This window comes from Pongo pygmaeus, chromosome 4 (assembly GCF_028885625.2).
Source record: "Pongo pygmaeus isolate AG05252 chromosome 4, NHGRI_mPonPyg2-v2.0_pri, whole genome shotgun sequence".
NCBI lineage: Eukaryota > Metazoa > Chordata > Mammalia > Primates > Hominidae > Pongo > Pongo pygmaeus.
In genome coordinates, this window is record NC_072377.2 from 154,116,729 (window position 1) to 154,134,898 (window position 18,170).

General features: G+C 48.0%; 1 protein-coding gene across 1 annotated transcript; it reads left to right on the forward strand.

The window, feature by feature from the left end:
- The first annotated feature begins 1,635 nt into the window (after window positions 1-1,635).
- Window positions 1,636-11,132, forward strand: GRPEL2 (GrpE like 2, mitochondrial). Its single transcript, XM_054489168.2, has 4 exons — window positions 1,636-2,250; window positions 4,897-5,050; window positions 6,270-6,351; window positions 7,544-11,132. Exons 1-4 carry the CDS (start codon window positions 2,174-2,176, stop codon window positions 7,906-7,908), a joined length of 678 nt encoding a protein of 225 aa, XP_054345143.1. The 5' UTR covers window positions 1,636-2,173; the 3' UTR covers window positions 7,909-11,132.
- Window positions 11,133-18,170: the final 7,038 nt, after the last annotated feature.

The window sequence follows — 18,170 nt, forward strand, 5'->3', positions numbered from 1 at the left end:
AGCTGGCAACTCCAAGTGCCCTGGACCCTAGTCGCCAATCCATCCTCTCAAGTCTGTCAGCTTTCCATCCTAAATCTCTAAAATTCATCCATATCTTCCTATCTTCACTGACACTATCCAACTTAATTAAGTCATTCAACAAATACTTGAGTACCTACTATACCAGATGTCAGAAATCAGTGGTGAACAAGACAGACACCTCATGAAGCTCACATTCTAGTTGGAGGAACAAACCTTAACAAGGAAGCAAAAGAAATAAAATACTAAGAAACTAAAAGGGTGCTGGACACAGTTACTTTACAGTGGTTAGGAAGGTCTCTGTTCTTCCAGGACAGAACATAGCCCCGTCTTGCCTGGGCTACTGCAACATATTGCCTTCCCTACCTCTTTTCTTACACCTTGCAATCTGCTTCACACAGCAGTCAAAGTGACTCTTTAAACATGTAAAGCCTTTGTCACATGTTCCCTGTCAACCTAAAATAATTTAAAAGGTCAGAATCTAGTTTAAAGAGAGTTTATTCAAGCACAAAGGTTGAGGATAGCCTGCCCAGGAAGCACAGAATGGAAAAATATGTCTGTCTTATAAAGGATGGAAGTCAGTGTTCCAAAGTGTAAAAGTTTGGGTTCAGTGAGGTTTAACAGAATTTCAACATATTCCTATGCAAGGCTTAATGCATAGTTACAACGATCTGAGTAGTTAAGGTGGTCTTTTTGCTTCAAGAAAGGTATATTTAACATCACACCCTGCAGATGTAACTGTCATGGGGTCAGTTCAGTTCAGGGCACCATCTGGTCTGAGTTAGGTACAGGACAGTAAAGGAGGCCGTCTATTACAAACATCAGTAATTGAGAGGGAAGAAATCTGGTCTCTGCTGTTTCCTAGTCATTACAGAACAAGAACAATGAGGAAGAGAGTTAAGCTATAATTCTAAGAAGCAGAACTACAAAACATGCTACATGGACTCAAACCACAGCCACATCTGTCTCAAAGCTTAAAGTATTTGGGAGGTTCCAACAGCTTTGAGGTTTTATTTATTTTCACATTCCATTGCAATCAGAATCAGACTAAACTGCATTCAGCAAAAAGTTTTTTGAAGCTGGGGGCGGTGGCTTATGCCTGTAATCCCAGCACTTTGGAAGGCTGAGGAAGGCAGATCACCTGAGGTCAGGAGTTCAAGCCCAGCCTAACCAACATGGTGAAACCCCGTCTCTGCTAAAAACACAAAAATTAGCCGGGCGTAGTGGGCGCCTGTAATCCCAGCTACTGAGGAGGCTGAGGCAGGAGAATCACTTGAACCTGGGAGGCAGAGGTTGCAGTGAGCCGAGATGGTGCCACTGCACTCCAGCCTGGGTGACAGAGTGAAACTCCATCTCAAAAAAATAATTTTGAACACCTACATTAGGGCACTGCTCAATGGGAATGAATAGACAATGTCTCTGCCTTAAAAGAGCTTAGATTTTAGTGAGAGAAAATGAGAAAATACACACCATTTAAAAAACAAGTCGATAAGAAGGACATTAGAGAAAAAGACTGGGAGGAGTGATGGGCAATGGTTCAGGCTGCAATGTTTTAAACCGCTCACGTGATCTAGCCCTGCCTAACCACTAGTCCTGTTGCCCTCCCGCCTCTGTATATTTCAGTCCCTTACATGCAATACTCTTCTCTCTTTATTAGGCTTCTGCAGATGTTTCCCTCTGCCTGAACCCTTTCCTCAGCTCAGCTCAAATACCCCCTTCCTCTGGGAAAACTTCCCACACGGCTAGATTTCTATTCTAGGCTTCCGCAACACCTGCCCCTCACCTTTAAACACCGCTCATATTCTGACTTTACATCCCGCTTGTATCTGTTTATCGCTCATAACATCAAGTAAGCTCCATGCGGGCACAGCTATGATCTGCTTTGTTTGCTGCCGACCCTGCGCCCAGCACGGAGACTCCGTAGTCACTACTAGGACCTCGCCTACCCGCGGAACACACTGAGAGCCGGAAGTGTTGCGTTCGCTCCGGACGACCGGATGGGGAACTGCGCGGCCCACCGGGCAACCGGAAGCATAGCGTTCCTGTCCGGAAGTCCTGAAAGGGAAACGCCCGCAAAGGCTGGTTTTTAAGCGGGAGCGTCTCTTCACTCGCAGCAAGTGCGCGTGCGCTGCCTCTCTCATCCCAAATCGGGAACATGGCCGTAAGGTCGCTGTGGGCCTGCCGGCTGCGGGTGCAGCGCCTACTGGCCTGGAGTGCCGCGTGGGAGAGCAAGTAAGCATTGCAGGCGGGGGGTCGGGAGCGTGAGGACTCTGCGGGGCTAGCGAGCCAGCCGGGGTGGTTGTGGGCTGGAAGGCGAGAGCTATCTGAGCGTAGGCAAGGGGACCAAGCTTCTCGGCCTTTACGACCATGCACTCACGGCCCCATTTTACAGACGGGGAAACTGAGGCCCCCAGCCGTGCCTCTTTCTTAGGCCGAGGAAGGTAGGGAAATCCGAGATCATGCATGGCCTGGAAGGTGAGAAGTCTCTTAAGCCCCCAAGGAAGGGATGTACCTCTCTCCCGGCCTCTTCTCCCAGCCTGTGGTACATGTGGGTAAATTTGGGTTCTCTCCCCTCACTCCGTGTGACCTTAGGCCAGTCCTTTCTCCGTTATCCGGGCACTGTTGTACCTGTCAGTAAAAGGAGGCCGCTGAACTTGTTTCTCCAAACGGCCATTGTATCAGTCTTCGGAAGACAAGTTCCATCGGCAGCTTTTATTGGTCGCTTACGAGGCCGACTGCAGAATTATGGGTGGTTCTTTTTATTATTCCCCATTTAGCAGTTAAGGAAACTGAGGTTTAGAAAAGTTGAGTAACTTCCAAACTTAAATATTTGGGAAGTGGTGGAACCCGGGCTGGAAACCAGTCAGGGCGTTAGAATCGGCGCTTTTATTTAATGAGCGATGTTAGTTAATTTTCTCAGAGACTGTTGCCCCTACACTGTTTCTTCCTGGGATAGAGAATAAAAATAGTTGAGTACGAGGTAGGGTTGGACCTCTGAATTGTAAAGTAAGCTACGGGAGAATCTGGTAAATGTGCTTATCTACATATGTCACCCTTTTTATCTTAACACACCTGACCCAACATCCTACCCTAGCACCTAAGTGAGAGGTTGCATTCAGGGTTTCGGGACTTGGTTTTGCTTACCTTTCTCAAGTCTTTTTGGCAGCTTGCTGGTGATGTAAGGAAATGACCAGAAGAAAAATGGTTCCTTCTGATAAGCTGTCTCCCTACTCCAGTTCTGAAGCAATAGGAATTGAGATTGGCCACAACTCCTCACCCCTATTTCTTGGTCTAAGCTTTGGCCATTTTCCCTTTGAACTGGCCCTGAGAATTTTTTTTTTTTTTTTTTTTTTTTTTTTTTTGAGACGGAGTCTCGCTCTGTCGCCCAGGCTGGAGTGCAGTGGCGCAATCTCGGCTCACTGCAAGCTCCGCCTCCCGGGTTCATGCCATTCTCCTGCCTCAGCCTCCCGAGTAGCTGGGACTACAGGCGCCCGCCACTACGCCCAGCTAATTTTTTGTATTTTTAGTAGAGACGCGGTTTCACCGTGGTCTCAATCTCCTGACCTCGTGATCCACCCGCCTCGGCCTCCCAAAGTGCTGGGATTACAGGCGTGAGCCACCGCGCCCGGCCCCTGAGAATATTTTGACCTGCTTTTTCAGGTGGATAAATGTGGTTTTTTTAGGGAGAAGATGTTTCACCGTGTGTGATTAGCCCCAGATCTACGGTGACCATATTTTCTGACCCCAAAATGTGGAACTGTCTATAAAATCACACACCAGATTATAATAATTGAATTTAAGATCAGCTTGGAAAGTAGGAGAGATAAAAGTCCTCTTGCTTACTTACACCTTTAAACTAGCTATTTGCTCTGCCCAAGATGCTCTTCCCTTTTTTAAAGCTGACTCCTTTACCCTCTTTAAGCCTTTGCTCAGCTGTCTCCGTGAGGACCACTACGGTATATGCCAGTCCATATAAATTGTTTTAAAGAACTCGTGTATTCACAGATTGATTTTCAGGATAATTTTACTTAAAGTCAAATTACAAAGATCCAGGAGTTGCAATGGAAACTTCCTTGAACTGGGGGGTCAGGACTGCCACAGCCCAAGATTTGCTGTAAACTAGCCCCTAGTCTAAATTTATTTCTGTGTAAACTGAACTAAATGTCAAAACAGTTTAGCTGTACAAAATTCTAGATTACATAACTAGTTGAATGCAAAGATCTATTTTCACCTGTGTCTATAGTTCATCAGCAGTAACATATAGTATTGTATAAGTATTTCATTGAATTGATCTTATACATAGGTGGGAATTTCTTTCTCAGCACAGGTCTCCTAAAAGCCTTATAGCTTGTGGTGAGGAAGGCTTAGAATTCTAAGCCTTAAGGTCCCTTTACTGGACTTAATTTCCCTCATCTGTAAGTTAGAAGGTTGAACCAGGACTATATGACTTTTTGAATGCCCGCTTCTGATAATGCTCCTCTGGTTCTGGGTACTAGCATTTGGTTTCCTTCTGCTGACTTTTGTATACCTAGTTCTGGCTATTTCTGCCGCCTGGTTCTTAGTGTCCTGACCCAGCGGAATACCAACTATGTGATCTTGAGCAGGCCATTATGCCTTAAGCCTCTCAGCATCAGTTTTCTCATCTGTAAAATAGGGATAATGATAGGACTTATCTCACATATTGTTGTGAGAGGAAAAGATGACTCAAGTAAAACAGTGTCTGGTACATGGTAAGGATTTCATAAGTGTTCATTTGTTACTATAACTGAAAACGCTTTCTCCAGAGATTCCATCTGGGAAGATCTCTGGTCTCTAAACTTGGTTGTAATTTTGGCTTATGATGGCATTTCTTCATTATGCGCCTCCTTCCTGTTTTAGGGGATGGCCGCTTCCATTCAGCACTGCCACCCAGAGAACTGCTGGTGAGGACTGCCGTTCTGAGGACCCTCCTGATGAGCTTGGGCCCCCTCTTGCTGAACGAGCCTTAAGGGTAAAAGCTGTCAAACTGGAGAAAGAAGTCCAGGATTTAACAGTGAGTCAATTTTATATTTCTTCTTCATCTCTCTCGTTTAAATATCCACATAAAGTTTTTTATGTCAATTTTTAAAATGAAGTTTTCTTTAATTGGCTCTTTATCTGCTACCCCTCATCCCTCCTCCACTCCTTGCTAGGTATACTGGGCAGAAAAAAAACGGTAGTAGTTCAAAAACACCACTGGCTAAAGATAGTCATCTCTTTTCGGTTTCCTATTATGTCACAGCACTTAGATATCTGATGTTTCGGCAGATTAAAGGAGGTGTACAGTGCCTGGAATATAGTAGACAATAAATATTTGTTGAATGAGTGAGGTCAGTGACCATTGTTCTTTGCTGATGAGACCATGTCTGGCATACTGGACCCAGTCCTGGGTTGATAGACATACTTAGAGAGAGATAGATGAACTAGAGGAATTCCAAAGCAAAACCACCTAGATAGAATGGTAAGGAGGCTGGAAAGCATACCTTATGACAGCAATTGAAAGAACCAAGAATTGTCTTAAGAATGAGAGAGAAAAGGACTAAAGAGGGTAAAATAACTGCCTCCAAATAGATGACATACTTTTTTTTTTTTTTTTAATGAGACGTAGTTTCGCTCTTGTTGTCCAGGCTGGATTACAATGGCATGATCTCAGCTCACTGCAACGTCTGCCTCCCGGGTTCAAGTGCTTCTTCTGCCTCCCGAATAGCTGGGATTACAGGTGCCTGACACCATGCCAGGCTGATTTTTGTATTTTTAGTAGAGACAGGGTTTTACCATGTTGGCCAGGCTGGTCTCAAACTCCTGACCTCAGGTGATTCGCCCATCTCAGCCTCCCAAAGTGCTAGGATTACAGGCGTGAGCCACCGCACCCTGCGTAGATGGCATCCTTTTAAAACTTATTCTCAGTTATCCTTAAGTTCAAGTCAATGAAAGAAGTTGGAGGTTGGCAGTGTTGGCTGAATATGAAAAAGAAAGCTTTTTCTGAAGATAATGAACTTGAAACTGTTAGGAGTTTGAACTGTCAGGCTAAATGACTACCTAGCAGTGCTGCTAAAGAGTGGGTTTCTGCGTTGACTGGGAATTTGGAGTAGCTGATCTAAGATTTCTGTAACTCCTAGTTTGTTTTATAAAAACGTATCAAAAGGGTGAAATTTGTAAAGTAAGCAAAAACATTCTCTTCCACCAATAAGTATTTGTTTTCTCATCCTTTTGATTTTGCTTTTGATATTCAGGTGAGATACCAGAGAGCTGTAGCTGATTGTGAAAACATAAGGAGGCGAACCCAGAGATGTGTGGAAGACGCCAAGATATTTGGTGAGAGATTTATTTACAATAAAAATGTCTTTGGCTGGGCGCAGTGGCTTATGCCTGTAATCCCAGCACTTTGAGAGTCTAAGGCTGTCAGATCACATGAGATCAGGATTCAAGACCAGTCTGGCCAACATGACACCTTGTCTCTACTGAAAATACAAACTAGCTAGGCATGGTGGCGGGCGCCTGTAATCCCAGCCACTCTGGAGGCTGAGGCACGAGAATCACTTGAACCCAGGAGGCAGAGCTTGCAGTAAGCCAGGATCATGCCCCTACACTCCAGCCTGGTCAACAGAATGAGACTCAGTCTCAAAAAAAAAAAGAAAAAAAAGTCTTTGACTTCAAAGACTTCAAAGTCAAAGACCTAGCCTGTTTTGACACAAGGCCTTAAGCCTGTCCCTGGATTAAAGTCAGATTAACAAAGTCCTTGCCTCTCACCAGCCCCCACTGGAGCTTTGGTATTGTCATAGACCTCTCTAATGATGACTTTCTTGTCCTCATTTCCGTAAGAAAAATCAAGTTTTAGAATTGAGTGTAATGGGATTTCTCAGCAACTGAATTTACTTTTGTCTTGCAACAGTTCATATGACTCTTTTAAAAAATCAGACAAGTTTTGTGGGTCCATCTCTGGCAACTTCATAGCCACCTTAACCTCATCTATGGCTGTGTCTTACTTTCGTGTTCCTATTTAGCCAGTCCTCAAGAATAAACCATTCATGACACCCCTTAGCATAGTGTTGTTGACTTTCTTTTTTTATTGTTACTGCCCTTCTTATGAAATATTAATGTCTTGTCCCTGTTGAGAATGTATGCCCTAGCACAACTGGGACAGGCAGGAATTTTCAAAATGTACATAATACTACAAGCAAATAGCAACAAAAATTCATGTACATAAAAATAGTTGTTTTTAAAGAACAGGTTTAAGCCTGTTGTGTATAGTCTTACCTAGTTCTTGGGTTCTGTCTTTTCCATTTCCTAGTCAGGTTCCTAGTCATATATGCCTTCTGAGAGAGACACTGACTTGTCAGTTGGGTTGGGGTGGTAATCAGTGATGATCTCTGAGTCCTGTGTGGCAACCTTTCTACTTGCTGGACTACTCAGCACACTAGCCGTCTATCTAGGCCTTAACCAAACTCTATGCCCAAGGGCAGAGTGATTTCCTCACAAACAATAAAAATATCTGGCTTCTCTGCAGGAATCCAGAGTTTCTGTAAGGACTTGGTGGAAGTGGCTGACATTTTGGAGAAGACTACAGAGTGCATTTCTGAAGAATCAGAGCCTGAGGACCAAAAGCTCACTCTGGAGAAGGTCTTCCGAGGGTTGTTGCTTTTAGAAGCAAAGCTGAAAAGTGTATTTGCCAAGCATGGTCTGGAGAAGCTGACACCCATTGGTGACAAATATGACCCCCATGAGCATGAACTCATCTGTCATGTGCCAGCTGGTGTTGGGGTGCAGCCTGGCACTGTGGCATTAGTAAGACAAGATGGCTACAAACTTCATGGCCGCACCATTAGGCTTGCCCGAGTGGAAGTGGCAGTGGAGTCTCAGAGAAGACTGTGAAGAGGCCATCAGGAACTGGATGTTCTCCCAGAGCACAGTCACCTATGTTTCTTTTATTTATTAAACTAGGTTTGTATTGTACATGAGGTACTTCATGTGATATGTTTTGGATTTAGTCATATTGGCTTTATTTCTAAGATATTCTATTGATTTAATGTGACCTGTTTGGTCTCATCAGAAGTCTTACCATTGGGCATTTGAACAGTGTGACAGGTGTTCCAATGGCCTTTATCAAAACATGTTTAGGAAAATTGGTACTGTGATAAATTTGAATCCAAAATCCTTTTAACTATGGGTTTTCAACTACATGTTTCTTCCTAGTGGTCCCTATAGCAGGAATTGTGTAGTATCTTGTATTTTGTGGAAAAAGGAGATGGTAGAGATTGGTTCAACATTTGGGTACTTAGAGGATAAAGCTTCATGGTTGTATAAATTTAGATCATTTGATTGATTTTTATACACATAGATTTTCAGGACTTTACCTTTTGTTTTGTTTTTTTCCTTTTAGCCATCTTTTGTTCTTGTAATCCCAACTAGATAGGCTTTATGCTCACATCATTGTCCCATACCACCCCTTTCTCATCCCCATTTGCAGGGGTTAGAGGTCTAGATGAGACTTGGAAGGCAGGGAGCATCGAAATTTGAGATACCCAGGACCCTTTCAAGCAAGAATGGCCAAAAAGCCTTGTGCTGTCTTTGCTCTTCAAATTATTTTCAGCCTCCCTGTCATATAATCATTTCAGGCAAACTGAGGCAGCACTAACAGCTAATGACCCAGATGGCTCTATTTGGGTAATTTACCTACAACTTATTCCACCAGCCTTTACTCCTCTGCCCCTTTGCCAATTTTACCTTATAATCCTTTATTAAATGATGGGAGGTGGTGATCAGGACAAAAGTGTTAGGTTCCCATGATTTCTCATTTCATTTATTAATAGTTATGCTGAATTTTTTTTTAAGTTTCCTCCGGCTCTATTTATGGTATTTTTTCTGATAAGAACACTTAACATAAGTATTCTCTCCTCTTAGCAATTTTTTTTTTCCTGTGTTGCCCAGGCTGACCTCCAACTCCTGGGCCCAAGCAATCCTGCCTCAGCCTGCCAAGTAGCTAGGACTACAGGTGTTCACCACTGCACCCGCAAATTTTTTTTTTTTTTTTTTAAGTTGGTACTCACAAATCACTACCTCTGTTATATTGACAAGCTTTATTTCCTGTTCTTTGTATCTGTTAAGTCACATTTGTGTAAACATTGAGCTCACCTTTTATATATTAGCCTCTAGAATTAATGGGCCTGTGTGGTTTTTTTCAGTCTTATAGCTGGTATTCTGTAAAAGATTTGTCCAATAAATGACTTAATGAATGATACATCAGTCAGATTTTAGGAAGGCAGTCAGTTATGGATATTTTAATGTTGGAAGAGGCCTTAATGATCAAATCTCACCCTTTCTGCTTCTGAAGTATGAAAATCTAGTCTTTTTAGGACCGGACACGAGGAAAATAATCTCTAAACTATTGACTAAATTCCAGTGAGAATATGAATGAAGAACAACTAGATATTAATGTTAATCATTTAAGATTAATGGGCATGCAATTAAGTCTCCAGCAGACAATCAGATGTTGTTGGATGTCTAGATTATATAGGTTTAGGTTGAAGTTATAAAATAAATCCATTTTCCACTGGAACTCTCTGACATTCAGTGGAGTGGTGGAAAGTTATCCTCTTATACATTAGGATAATTCTAAGACAGCACACAAACTTATCAATAAAGCCATCTCCTTGTGGGTCCTACCATGTTCATCAGATTTAGACCCTTAAAAAACAAGTAAATATGCACTTTTAAAATGCAATCAAAAGACTGGTGGTTAAGCTTGTAAAACCAGAACATCTTTTGGCATTCCGCTAAGTGTATATTGTAAATTTAATGAACAATCAAGGTTCACAATAGGAAGTTGTCTTTTTTTGCCTTCCATTCTATGAGATTGACAGATGGTGACAATAAGAAAATGAGCTGATTGTAATTACTCTCTGTATGTTTTTTTATTGCTAGCTATCATCACCAGTTAGAATTAACATTAATTACAATTAACAATAATTTTAGGTATGGAATGTTATGATTACCTAAAGAGATGTCTCTACCTAACGAGCTCAAGTGATCCTCCCACCTCAGCCTACCAAGTAGCCAGGACTACAGGCAAGTGCACCACCATGCCTGGCTAGTTGTTTCTTTTTTTTCTTTTTTTTTTGGTTGGTGGTTTGTTTTTTACAGGCGGGGTCTCACTATATTGCCCAGTCTAGAAGAATTTTCTAATGCTCTATTACATCTCCCATTTTGGCAAGTAAATTGAGAATAATTTTAGGTTCTTTTGTTATTCAGTAGTTTTGCAGACTTAAAAGTGTAAATTTAGAATTAGAAGATGAAGCTATAGTAGTAAGAATCTCAAGTTGAAGGGCTTTGGGGAGCCAAAGCAGCATATTAGAGCATAGGCTTGAACTTAAATCCCAGCTCAGTCACCTGCATGACTTTAGGCACCAGTGATTTCACCCTTCTGAGCCTGTTTCTTTATTCGTAAAATGATTATAATAGTTCTTTCACAGCATTGTGAGGATTAAGTGAAATGTGTTAAATGCCTACTACAGTAGGTGCTCAGCTATTTATTTTTATTTTTTTATTATGCACATTGTTTTTCCTGCCTTTTTATGGCTGTCTAAAGTCTAGGGAAAAGGGAAGACTGGTTAATGATGAGTAGAAAAAACTTGTAAGCTAATCATTCACTGACTTATTTTCCTTCCATTTTCTGGTTTTTAAAATTAGCCACACCACAAGAAACCCACATTTTTAGATGGAAAGAGCAAGAAAATTGTGTCAGTGCTCTTAGTTATTTTCATCTTAATGGTATAGTGAAAAGACATTGGCTTGAGGTGATACTAAGGAAGCTTTGGCTCACTCTCACTTGAAGAGGGGATCTTGGTGTTTTAGTACTTGGATTGTACAAATGTTTTACTGACTTTTACTGCTGTAAAGGAATCAGGCAGTTGGGTATTGATATGTTATTTGGTGCTCTCATTCATGGCAAAGGATTTGATAAATAAAAGTTCTTAAAACACTAAAGCAAAATCAAATGAGCAAAACTAAGGATGAAATGTAATATTCATCAGAACAAGGGTCACTGAGAAAAAATATTCAGAAACAACTTTAATAAAACCTGAATTGAAATAACTGCAGCTCAGGTGTTTAGAGTTTTTGTCTGCCTATTCATATGGTATATGGAACATTATGGTCACTTCATGACTGCTGACCTGCCTCGTTGATGCTCTGGAGAGGTACCTTGAGATCTCATAGCAGCATAGTCAAGTGGATGCAGTGTGGGCTTTCCCCACCCTGCCTCCATGTTGAAGTCTTGTCTGTTTTATTCCTCCTTGACTTGCCTCTTTCTGATTGTTATGTATGTCTTAGATCTGGATTCCTATTTCTGCCTTTTTTTTTTTTTTTTTTTTTTTTTTGAGATGGAGTTTTGCTCTTGTTGCCCAGGCTGGAGTGCAACGGCGCGATCTCAGCTCAGTGCAACCTCCACCTCCCAGGTTCAAGCAATTCTCCTGCCTCAGCCTCAGCTGGGACTACAGGCACCTGCCACCACGCCTAATTTTTTGTATTTTTAGTAGAGACAGTTTCACCACGTCGGCCAGGCTAGTCTCGAACTCCTGACCTCAGGCGATCCACCTGCCTCGGCTTCCCAAAGTGCTGAGATCACAGGCCTGAGCCACTGCTCCCAGCCCTATTTCTGCCTTCTTTTCTGGCATTGACTTGTTTTCTTGGGTTCGCCTTTTGGTTCTAGGTGTCTTATTTCCTTTGACTACTGCTGACTATTCTCCTAACCAGATTACAGACACTTGGCCTTGTTCTGACCTTCAGCTTCCCCATGTCCTTCCCACCTTGTGACTGCCTGGCCTTGTCTTTACCTCTGCTTCTCAGCTAGCTTCCATATACCTAGACTTCTGGCTGAATGGCCCTCTGTTGGGCCAGCCTTCCCTGGGATTTGGTCTTGCATTTTCATGATCTTTCCAATCCTGTCTGTACACTGTAGCTCCATAAACCATTTGTCCCATATTCCCAGTGCTAGTCAATGAGTATATTCTTATTCCTATCCACTCAGATGTCCATGCTCTCAAGTTCACTGTGGTTTTAAAACATGGCTCCAGAATTTCTTGACACCTTTATTGAGTAGGGCCCATGTCCATTCTTGAGTTTCCTTGGAGCTTTGTGATTGCTTGACCAATAGAATACAGTGGAAGTGACACTGCCATTTTCTGGACCCAGATCTTAAGAAACTGGTATCCCCACTTCCTGTCTTGGGATGCTCACCCTTGGAACCTTACCATCGTGCCAAGAGCAAGCTGAAGTAGCCTGTGGAATGGAACTGAGGGCCGTGGTTGAGCTTTCAGCTGAGCCAGCACTGTCTTGTCAGCCAGTGAGCCATCTTGAAGGTGGATCCTCCCACACCCAGTGGAGCAGCCCCAAATGATACCACATGGAACAGATGAGCTGATCTCACTGAGTCCTGCCTAAGGTGCAGTGTGAGCAAAATAGATGACTGTTACTTTAAGCCACTAAATTTTTTAATGGTTTGTTACACAACAGCAGATAAAATGATACAGTCACCCCACTGCATTCCCAGTCTGGCACCTTTGTGCCACAAGAATTGTGCCTACTTGCTTTTCCCTTATCAGCTCTTTCGAACCTCTCTTTCAATGTTGATGAGCGCACACATTGTCAATGGGCTAGTAGGGTTGGAAGGGCTTCCTAACAAGAAAACAGCTCTAGATTTAAGAGTTACAAAAGACCCTAAAATTACAAGCAAAGTATAGTCAAGAAGATGAATTTGAGCTCTCCCTCTCCCTCTCCCTCTCCCTCTCCCTCTCTTCGGTCTCCCTCTCTTCGGGCTCCCTCTCTTCGGTCTCCCTCTCCTTCTTTTTTCGGTCTCCCGCTGTTATCGAAGCTGGACTGTACTGCCATGATCTCGGCTCGCTGCAACCTCCCTGCCTCGGGCTCCTGTGACTCTCCTGCCTCGGCCTGCCGAGTGCCTGGGATTGCAGGCGCACGCCGCCACGCCTGAATGGTTTTTGTATTTTTGGTGGAGACGGGGTTTCACCGTGTTGACCGGGCTGGTCTCCAGCTCCTGGCCTCGAGTGATCTGCCTGCCTCGGCCTCCCGAGGTGCTGGGATTGCAGACGGAGTCTCGCTAACTCAATGCACAATGGTGCTCAGGCTGGAGTGCAGTGGTGTGATCTCGGCTCGCTGCAACCTCCACCTACCAGCCTCCTGCCTTGGCCTCTTAAAGTGCTAGGATTACAGCCTCTGCCCCGCCACCACCCCCTCTAGGAAGTGAGGAGCATCTCTGCCTGGCCGCCCATCGTCTGGGATGTTAGGAGCCCCTCTGCCCGGCCGCCATATCTGGGAAGTGAGGAGCGCCTCTGCCCGGCCGCCCATCATCTGGGATGTGGGGAGCCCCTTTGCTCAGCTGCCACCCCGTCTGGGAGGAAGTGAGGAGCGCCTCTGCCCGGCTGCCCCGTCTGGGAGATGAGGAGCACCTGTGCCCGGCCGCCCCGTCTGGGAGGTGAGGAGCGCCTCTGCCTGGCCGCCACCCCGTCTGGGAGGAAGTGAGGAGCGCCTCTGCCCGGTTGCCCCATCTGGGAAGTGAGGAGCGCCTCTGCCTGGCCGCCACCCCGTCTGGGAAGTGAGGAGTGCCTCTGCCCGGCTGCCACCCCATATGGGAAGTGAGGAGCGCCTCTGCCCAGCTGCCCCTTCTGGGAGGTGAGGAGCGCCTCTGCCCAGCCGCCCCGTCTGGGAGGTGAGGAGTGCCTCTGCCCCGCCGCCCCGTCTGGGAGGTGAGGAGCGCCTCTGCCTGGCCGCCACCCCGTCTGGGAGGAAGTGAGGAGCACCTCTGCCCAGCTGCCCCATCTGGGAAGTGAGGAGCGCCTCTACCCGGCTGCCACCCCCTATGGGAAGTGAGGAGCGCCTCTGCCCGGCCGTCCACTCTGGGAAGTGAGGAGCGCCTCTGCCTGGCCGCCCACTCTGGGAGGTGAGGAGCGCCTCTGCCTGGCCACTCTGTCTGGGAAGGGAGGAGCGCCTCTGCCCGGCCACCCCGTCTGGGAGGTGAGGAGCGCCTCTGCCCGGCCGCCACCCCGTCTGGGAGGAAGTGAGGAGCACCTCTGCCCGGCCGCCCCGTCTGGGAAGTGAGGAGCGCCTCTGCCCGGCCGCCACCCCGTCTGGGAGGAAGTGAGGAGTGCCTCTGCCCGGCTACCCCATCTGGGAAGTGAGGAGCGCCTCTGCCCGGCTGCCACCCCGTATGGGAAGTGAGGAGCGCCTCTGCCCGGCCACCCCGTCTGGGAAGTGAGGAGCACCTCTGCCTGGCCGCCACCCCGTCTGGGAGGAAGTGAGGAGCGCCTCTGCCCAGCCGCCACCCCGTATGGGAAGTGAGGAGCGTCTCTGCCCGGCCGCCCCGTCTGGGAGGTGAGGAGTGCCTCTGCCCGGCTGCCACCCCGTCTGGGAGGAAGTGAGGAGCACCTATGCCCGGCTGCCCCATCTGGGAGATGAGGAGCACCTCTGCCCGGCCGCCCCATCTGGGAGGTGAGGAGTGCCTCTGCCTGGCCGCCACCCCGTCTGGGAGGAAGTGAGGAGCGCCTCTGCCCGGCTGCCCCATCTGGGAAGTGAGGAGCGCCTCTGCCCGGCCGCCACCCCATATGGGAAGTGAGGAGCGCCTCTGCCTGACCACTCCGTCTGGGAGGTGAGGAGCGCCTCTGCCCGGCCGTCACCCCGTCTGGGAGGAAGTGAGGAGCACCTCTGCCCGGCTGCCCCGTCTGGGAGATGAGGAGCACCTCTGCCCGGCCGCCCCGTCTGGGAGATGAGGAGCACCTCTGCCCGGCCGCCCCATCTGGGAGGTGAGGAGCGCCTCTGCCTGGCCGCCACCCCGTCTGGGAGGAAGTGAGGAGCGCCTCTGCCCGGCTGCCCCATCTGGGAAGTGAGGAGCGCCTCTGCCCGGCCGCCACCCCATATGGGAAGTGAGGAGCGCCTCTGCCTGACCACTCCGTCTGGGAGGTGAGGAGCGCCTCTGCCCGGCCGTCACCCCGTCTGGGAGGAAGTGAGGAGCACCTCTGCCCGGCTGCCCCGTCTGGGAGATGAGGAGCACCTCTGCCCGGCCGCCCCGTCTGGGAGATGAGGAGCACCTCTGCCCGGCCGCCCCATCTGGGAGGTGAGGAGCGCCTCTGCCTGGCCGCCACCCCGTCTGGGAGGAAGTGAGGAGCGCCTCTGCCCGGCTGCCCCATCTGGGAAGTGAGGAGCGCCTCTGCCCGGCCGCCACCCCGTATAGGAAGTGAGGAGCGCCTCTGCCTGGCCACTCCGTCTGGGAGGTGAGGAGCGCCTCTGCCCGGCCGCCCCGTCTGGGAGGTGAGGAGTGCCTCTGCCCGGCCGTCACCCCGTCTGGGAGGAAGTGAGGAGCACCTCTGCCCGGCTGCCCCGTCTGGGAGATGAGGAGCACCTCTGCCCGGCCGCCCCGTCTGGGAGGTGAGGAGTGCCTCTGCCCGGCCGCCACCCCGTCTGGGAGGAAGTGAGGAGCACCTCTGCCCGGCTGCCCCCTCTGGGAAGTGAGGAGCGCCTCTGCCTGGCCGCCACCCCGTCTGGGAGGAAGTGAGGAGCGCCTCTGCCTGGCTGCCCCATCTGGGAAGGGAGGAGCGCCTCTGCCCAGCCGCCACACCGTCTGGGAAGTGAGGAGCGCCTCTGCCTGGCCACCCCGTCTAGGAGGTGAGGAGCGCCTCTGCCCGGCCGCCCAGTCTGGGAAGTGAGGAGCGCCTCTGCCCGGCCGCCCAGTCTGGGAAGTGAGGATCGCCTCTGCCCGGCCGCCCTGTCTGGGAGGTGAGGAGCGCCTCTGCCTGGCCGCCGCCCCGTCTGGGAGGAAGTGAGGAGCGTCTCTGCCCGGCCGCCCCGTCTGGGAAGTGAGGAGCGCCTCTGCCCGGCCGCCCGATCTGGGAAGTGAGGAGCGCCTCTGCCCGGCCGCCCTGTCTGGGAGGTGAGGAGCGCCTCTGCCTGGCCGCCGCCCCGTCTGGGAGGAAGTGAGGAGCGTCTCTGCCCGGCCGCCCCGTCTGGGAAGTGAGGAGCGCCTCTGCCCGGCCGCCCGATCTGGGAAGTGAGGAGCGCCTCTGCCCGGGCTGCCCCGTCTGGGAAGCGAGGAGCGCCTCTGCCCGGGCGGCCCCGTCTGGGAAGCGAGGAGCGCCTCTGCCCGGCCGCCCTGTCTGGGAGGTGAGGAGCGCCTCTGCCCGGCCGCCCTGTCTGGGAGGTGTACCCAACAGCTCCGAAGAGACAGCGACCATCGGGAGCGGGCCATGAGGACGATGGCGGTTTTGTTGAAAGGAAGGGGGGGGATGTGTGGGGAAAGGAAGGAGAGATCAGATTGTTGCTGTATCTGTGTAGAAAGAGGTGGGCATAGGAGAGTCCATTTTGTTCTGACTAGGAGAAATTCTTCTGCCTTGGGATGCTGTTGATCTATGGCCTTGCCCCCAGCCCCGTGCTCTCTGAAACATGTGCTGTGTCAACTCAGAGTTAAATGGATTAAGGGCGGTGCAAGATGTGCTTTGTTAAACAGATGCTTGAAGGCAGCATGCTCTTTAAGAGTCATCACCACTCCCTAATCTCAAGTACCCAGGGGCACAAACACTGCAGAAGGCCGCAGGGTCCTCTGCCTAGGAAAACCAGAGACCTTTGTTCATGTGTTTATCTCCTGACCTTCTCTCCACTATTATCCTATGACCCTCCCATATCCCCCTCTCCCAGAAACACCCAAGAATGATCAATAAATACTTCATAAAAAAAAAAAAAAAAGATGAATTTGAACACTAACATGATTTACCCTACAAAAAAATGACAAGAATCAGAATAAGTTCATAAGAGAATTTGGCACATAGTGGTCAATGAGTGCTTGTTTTAAAAACTGCTTAAGGGAGTATCTTGAATCTCTGGAAACGAACTTAAAAGGTGTTGCATCCTGACACAAACATTGCCAAAAAAAAAGTTTAAGATTATGACAAATGCATGATTATTCATCTACCAGTTTACTAGCAGTAATCCAGTTTGGCTCAAGTAGATTAAGTCTCAGTGCTGACTTAGAACCCCAGCTATAAGCTCTTTGACCATTCTCTGAATCACTTCAGTTTTTTTTGTTTTTGTCTGAGTCAGAGTCTCGCTCTGTCACCCAGGCTGGAGTGCAGTGGTACGATCTCGGCTCACTGCAACATCTGCCTCCCAGGTTCAAGCGATTCTCCTGCCCCAGCCTTCCGAGTAGCTGGGATTACAGGCGCACACCACCAAGCCCAGCTAATTTTTGCATTTTAGCAGAGATGAGGTTTCACCATGATGGCCAAGCTGGTCTCGAACTCCTGACCTCAAGTGATCTGCCCACCTCGGCCTCCCAAACTGCTGGGATTACAGACATGAGCCACTGTGCCTGGCCCAGTTTCTTATTTTAGCCATAATCTCACTGAGTAAATACGGATTTCATTTATTTTTATATATTTATTTATTTTTAAAGACAGGGACTCTGTCACTCGGGCTGGAGTGCAGTGGCACAATCATAGAACACTGTAACCTCAAACTACCGGTCTCAAGCCTCCCACCTCTGCCTCCTGAATAGCTAGGACTACAGGTGTGCACCACCACTCCTGGAGAATTTTTTTTTTTTTTTAAGAGACGGGGTCTCAGAGTCTCACTATGTTGCCCAGGCTGGTCTCAAACTCCTGGCCTAAGCAATCCTCCCGCCTGACCTTCCAAAATGCTGGGATTACAGGCTTGAGCCACCCCCAGCCTCCGGATTTTATTCTGAAACTCATTCCTAACTTTATTTTCTGCCAGAGGAAATCTGTTTTTCACAGCGTGATAAACTAGCAAGTCTGAGCTGCTGCTCTTGTCTTCTTAGAGGATGAAAATGGGAGTTTATCCCTCCTTTTCTCCTTTCTGAAAAGAGAGTAGATGAAACCCTCCCCCGCCTTTTGGTTTTTAGGAAGCAGAAAGCAGAGATATTAACTATATAAAAACTGCAAACACATAAATAACAGCAGTATCGAAAGCATAGGGCTTGTGTCAGCATATGAATAGGGTAGCGTCTTACCACCCTGGCCGCATGCTTAGTCAGCAATTTCCAGCACTTGCAGACGCTGCAAACGGCTTCCCTCATCTCATAAGATGGTTACAACCACCTAGAAAGGTGGAGCAGGATT